Source organism: Pinus tabuliformis, chromosome 3_1, assembly GCF_031772625.1.
Source record: "Pinus tabuliformis cultivar Carrire ecotype Pingquan chromosome 3_1, CPIR1, whole genome shotgun sequence".
NCBI lineage: Eukaryota > Viridiplantae > Streptophyta > Pinopsida > Pinales > Pinaceae > Pinus > Pinus tabuliformis.
This window is the reverse complement of record NC_142301.1, coordinates 798,810,163-798,816,199: the sequence shown is the minus strand read 5'-3', so window position 1 is coordinate 798,816,199 and position 6,037 is coordinate 798,810,163. Positions and strand designations below refer to the sequence as shown.

General features: G+C 43.6%; 1 protein-coding gene across 1 annotated transcript; it reads right to left on the bottom strand.

The window, feature by feature from the left end:
- Positions 1-1,550: 1,550 nt before the first annotated feature.
- LOC149189857 (uncharacterized) lies at positions 1,551-5,624 on the bottom strand. The gene is made up of 3 exons (XM_089410363.1): positions 4,340-5,624; positions 3,554-3,637; positions 1,551-3,448 (listed from the first exon to the last, which is right to left on the bottom strand). Exons 1-3 carry the CDS (start codon positions 5,622-5,624, stop codon positions 1,551-1,553), a joined length of 3,267 nt encoding a protein of 1,088 aa, XP_089266489.1.
- Positions 5,625-6,037: the final 413 nt, after the last annotated feature.

Below are 6,037 nucleotides of genomic sequence, written 5' to 3'. Positions count from 1 at the left end.
GATGGCTGGGGCGGATGGCTTTCGCTCCCTCCAGCCGAGTTCGATCCCTGCGGAGGACCCCTCGCTTCGGCGATATATATGACGGCTTTGCCGTAAAATCAGCTGGCTTCGGCCGTATTTCTGACTGGCTTCGGCCATAATGTAATCTGGCTTCGGCCGTATTCTGACTGGCTTCGGCCATATTGTAATCTGAGGGCTTCGGCCATATTGTAATCTGAGGGCTTCGGCCATATATATGGATTTCTCTCTGAAAAAAAAAGAAGAATATTAGGATTAGAAAAGCAAAGTCCATTAATTTACACTAAATTTGGAGAAATGTTCTTTAATTTCCTTGATCAAAACATGATTTGAAACTCGTAGAGATAACAAAGATGTTTGAAGATTATCCACCTGCACCAATTTATATATATATATATATATAATTTTGTTAAATTATATTTTGCTAATCATATAAGTGTTATAAATGAAAATTGATATTACATTTTTTTTACATTTATAGAAAACACATTTCAACATAATAATATGTTCAAATGAGTTTACTAATAAAATTTTGAGGGAGGAATTTAATAGTTCACTTGAGACAGGTTTACCAATAAATTCTTGGGGAGGAATTTAGTAGCTCACTTGACACAGGTTTACCAATAAACTTTTGGGGGTTCTATGGTTTGTCATCCTCTCCATAAACCGGGTAACAACAGAGGGATTTGAACCTTGGATATCTTAGTTACCGTAGACTCACATTACTTCGATCACCAATTGAGATGCCTCCTTGGGACAACATAATAAATTCTTAAATATATAAATAAATGCTATAGCAAATCTCAAATTGCAAAAAAGAAACAAAAGATATAGAAAGCAAAGTATTTGAGATATTTTAAACTTTAATATGTGTGTGTGTGTGTGTGTGGAGGATTCCACATTTCCTTCTATATAAGTAAGAATTTTACATGTCTTAGGTAAGTTGTTGAATTGCAAGCAAGGGTAGTATCTCATTTCATTTATGGGATTAAGCATTTAGATGCTATTATAAAGTACGTGACCTCATTGGATGTGACCTCAATGCTATCTAGTGATGAACACAAGGGACATTGGTTTTCTTGACGATACTATCTTGATGTTGAAAATGCCTTTTGTTCTTGGAGTGGAAGCTAACAATATTTTTGATTGGTTAAGAGTTCATCTTTCTTGGACATATGGAAACATGTTAATGACCCAAGACTAAGAAACATCTAAAAAACATGAAATCTTGCACCCTTATGGATAACACAAAAACCAAAACTCATCCAAAAAGCACAACTAACTCATACCTTTATTTTTTTTTTTCCCCTGGGAAAATCAGTAACTTTCATTAATATTTTGAAAATTACATAAGCAGATGCCGCGGCATTACTGTCAAAGTTCATACAAAATTCACCTTTTCAGGTAGTTCTCAGAGTCATAACAAAAAGTTCTAGTTACATCCATGATCTGTGCTTTACAGCCTATTTACTAATACAAAAAGTTCTTGTTCATAAATATATCAGCAGTTCATATTGTTCTCTGTTCACTATTTAGCTGTTGGGACTGTTGTCCCGCTGCATCCTCTGATCTATATATGGCCGGTGGTAAAACTGATGTTCCTCCGACCCATTCTGCTCCACTATTTGTCCATTGCCTCGTGGAAGTGACGAGGCCTCTTTGGATAGTTTGTCAGCCTCGCTATTGTGTTCTCTGTAAATGTGCACACATGTAAAATGTTCAAATGCTGCTTTGAGAGTAAGAGTATTTTGAAATAAATTGCTGAGCATGTGTACATGGCAATTTGTCACATTATTAATCCAATTTACAACCACCATTGAGTCCCCGAATATGTTGAGCTGTGTAATATGATGAGATAAAGCAAAATGAAGTAGATTATATAATGCAGAGAGCTCAGCAAAATTGTTCGTTCCAATACCAAAACCCAATTTTGCAAGATATCTATGATTTTCGTTAAAGTGCAATACAAATCCACCGCCACACCCTGTTTGATTCGATGCACCATCGAAAAAAGCCCAAGGGATTGTTCTGTCAATCTCAGGCATAGGCTGTATAACACGGGTTCTGGTTGGGGACGGTTCAGGAAGTTCCTGGTATGCTGCTATGACTGCTATTTCAATATGGCTTCCCGAGAAAGGTTTATCTTCAAAAATGGCTCTGTTTCGAGCAAGCCATGCATACCAAATGGCCACAGGGGGGAGGTTTAATAGTTTGGATTCCGGGTGGCTACGGGCCCATGAGCACCAAGCCTCCTGTAGGTCAGCGCCGCTCCAGTCTCCCGTAATTCCCAACTGTTGACAGATATTCCTCCAAATGCTTTGAAACGTCGGGCAAGACAAGAATATGTGGTCTGTGTATTCAGATGCATTTTTGCAGAATATGCACCATGAGGGTCCCTGGATGGCTCTGCGGGTTAACTGTTCACCGGTAGGAACGATATCATGAAGCGCACACCAGAAGAAAAGCTTAGATCGAGGAGTGGCCCTTAACTTCCAAATGGAGTGCCACCAAGGTTGAACCTGATCCGGAGATCTGTGTGCAATGAGGGCACAATAGCCTTGTTTTGGGACATATGAACCATGGTCGGCCGGGCACCAGATCAATTCATCAGGCCCTTGCTTAATACGAATATGGGATTCAGATAGAGCCATGATATATTGATCCCATTCTTGGTGCCATTGGTTAGGTAGATCCAAGGAGTGGGCAGTTTTCCATGCCTGAGAAAAAATATCCGTGTGAAGTGGATCAGCAATCTGTGCAAAATGTTGTATCCCCCGGCCTTGTAAATAATCAATAATCTCCTGGTTTAATATATGTCTGCCTCCACTATTGCTCCAAGGGTCCAGGCCAATCCTGCCTGTCATTCCATCATTGATGCGCCATGCCAAGTTGTCCCGAATGAGAGGGAGTGAGTCAATCAAGGCCTTCCATACAGATGAGCCCCCCTTTGAAGACCAGGATGGAAGACGTGCCCAATCCATTATATTTTGAGGCCAAATGTATTTGTGGTATGTGACATGAGTCCACAGATTTTGTCTAGTGAGCAAGATCCATCCCATCTTGGCAGCAAGTGCTTTAGCGAAGTCAGGGAGCTCCTTGAGGCCCCATCCACCCCACTTCTTAGGTAATGATATTTTCTTCCAGCTGATCCAAGCAAATGTACGTTTCTCCTGATTCCCATTCCAAAGATAACGGTTACAAAGCTGCTGTATCCTTCCCAGGATAGTCCTAGGAATCCATGCTAGTGCCATCCAGAAGACTGGGGTAGCTTCTAGCACTGATTTTATGAGCACCAGTCTGCCAGCTCTAGATAGATATCTGTGGCTCCAACCCAGTAGCCTCTTTTCAAGTTTGGCAATCAACCAGGCCCAATCAGCAATCCTTTGGCCAGAGGGTTTCAGATTGAAACCGAGGTATTTAAGACCTCTATCTAAAGAGTGCACCAAGAAAGGAAAAGCCTGTAGTGCAATCCTGGTCTCTTGGACCGAGGTGCGAGCACATGTGATGGTGGATTTCGATTGGTTAGGCAACATACCTGTGGCCGCAGAAAATCTTTGCAAGATTTTCAAGAAGTTCCTGGAGTCTCTGATACTTCCATCAAGAAGAATAAGAACATCATCTACAAATAGTAGATGTGTAAGATAGCACAAATCTGATATCCCAAGCCCACCAATATCCCCATTCCTTTTAGCAGCTTCCATGAGACGACTGAGTCCTTCCATAACTAAGAGAAATAGTAGTGGTGATAGTGGGCATCCTTGTCGCAGACCTCTCTCTGAGTGAAAAAAAGAGGATGCCGAGCCATTGATGAGAACACTGAACGAGGGAGAAGTGATACAAGCCATAATCCATGTAATATAGGAGTGTGGAAACCCCAGATGGATCAGAATCATCTTAAGATAGAGCCAGCTGACCCGATCGAAGGCTTTGGAGAGGTCAATTTTGAGAAGGATGGCTTTCAGACTTTTGGACCAAATGGAATGAAGGGCCTCTTGGGCGAGTCCAATGGCCTCATGTATCTGACGAGAGTCTAGGAACGCGAATTGCTGGGGAGCTATAGCCCGGGAGAGGATAGGTCTGAGTCGATTTGCTATGGTCTTGGAGATGATTTTATACAAACAGTTGCAAAGCGATATGGGTCGATAATCATCAAAGGATTCAGGGGAATCAGATTTGGGGATAAGGGCGATGAATGTGGAGTTAATAGCATGATAAATAGATCCAGTTGTACGACTCTCCTCCACCACCCTCAGCAGATCCTGTCCCAGCACCTCATAGAAAGCAAGATAGAATTCAATGGTCCATCCATCTGGGCCGGGACTTTTGTCTTTCTTGAACCACTTCATAACCCCTTCAAGTTCATCAGCTGTAACAGGCCCAGTGAGATCCGCCACATCATCATCCTCCACAAATCTAGGGAAGTGGTTAGCTACATGGATGATGTCCAGGAGTCCGACTTCCCTTGGACTCTTGTATAAATTCCTGAAGTGGGTGGTGCCGAGGTGAGCAAGCTTTTGAAAGTTATCTGCAGACTCACCATTTGGGAAGGGAAGTTTCCATATAGTATTAGACACCTTCCTGCTCTTAGCATAGCTATGGAAAAACTTTGTGTTATCATCCCCCGCTTGAATCCATAGAGCTCTGCTTCTCAGCCGGATAGACTCCTCCCTCTCTTTGAGGATCCTGGCTTTTTGTCCTTCCAGGTTAATAAGTCTGCTCTTTTCAGCCCATGAGGTGAAACCCAAACCCCGATCGTCTGTAAGGTTACAGATATCGGCTTCTATTTGGGTAAGCTGAGAATTTTCCCTTTCGAGCTTATCCTTGGCCCACAGGATGGAAAGATGCTTTAGCTCTGCAAGATTTCTGCAGAAACTCCTAGCAAAAGATTCATTATCATTGATGGGGTGGGCTGTCCAGTAATCCTGCACCAGCTTGATATACGAGGGATCCTTCAGCCAGGTGTGATTGAATTTGAAAGGAGCTTTGGGCTTCTTAGTAGGCCCCTGAATCTCAAGATAAATGGGGTTGTGGTCCGATTGCCCCCCCGATCCAACCCATTGACGATACAGATGGACACGCTGGATGAGAGACCCTTTAAGAAGGAATCTGTCAAGTCTACGAGCCAGAGCAGCTTCTCCTATTCTTCTATTCCTCCAGGTGGGGAGGGGACGCTGCATTGGGACATCTATATAGTTAGATTGCTCAAGCAGGTTGAACATAAAATCTGTGATGGGGTCAATATGGCCATCCGAACCCCATGATTCCCTGAAGCCTAGCGAGAAGTTTAGGTCACCTCCCAATATGATATGATCCTCGTTCAACATGGGGAGATGAAGAAGGTTCTGCCAGAAAGCTTCTCGCTGAGAGCACGGAGCATAGATATTGACAATTCTAAGGTCCAAGCCAAGGTCGGCCGAGAAGATGTCCAGTCCAATAAAACCAGCCCCCCCCCAACTAGCAGATACTTTAATGGATCGGGGGTTTATGCCAATGGCTATTCCCCCAGATCGACCAATGGCATCATTAGCAGAGATAATCCATCCAGGGATCAGAGACAACAGAATATGGGAACATTGATCAGCTGAACAGAGCGTTTCTTGAAGCATGATAATGTCACAGGGCTCAGATTCGATGAGCCTCTTCAAGGCTAGTTTCTTGGAGGAACTAGCCAGTCCTCTACAATTAAATGAGAGGCACTTCATGGGGGGACACCTCTCGGGGTGTGCCCTGCTCTAAGGACCCCATCAATGGTCGATTGTCTGCCAGAGACTACCTCGGCCCCAGCAATCTTAATGGCTTTAGAAAGTTGAGATTTCCTCCCCCTGGTGCACGACCCCCCCCCTACTGAATCAACAATGCCCAACCCGGATAACTTAACGGGGGGATCCTTAGCAGGTTGCCGAGGACGAAGGAAGTATGGGTGCGGAGGGGAAGATGGAAACGGGGTAGGGCAATCCGAGAGGGGATGAGTGGTGGTGATAGGATCCACAGAGGTAGAGGGAGCAGTTCTGAGGGGGCA

Excerpts from the sequence above, each read along its gene's own strand:
- LOC149189857 (XM_089410363.1), bottom strand. The coding sequence starts at position 5,624 with ATGCTTCAAGAAACGCTCTGTTCAGCTGATCAATGTTCCCATATTCTG. Across the intron at positions 3,638-4,339 it reads GTGGTTCAAGAAAGACAAAA|ATGATGTTCTTATTCTTCTT; the intron begins GTCCCGGCCCAG and ends TACTATTTGTAG. Across the intron at positions 3,449-3,553 it reads AAGATTTTCTGCGGCCACAG|ATAGAGGTCTTAAATACCTC; the intron begins GTATGTTGCCTA and ends TGCACTCTTTAG.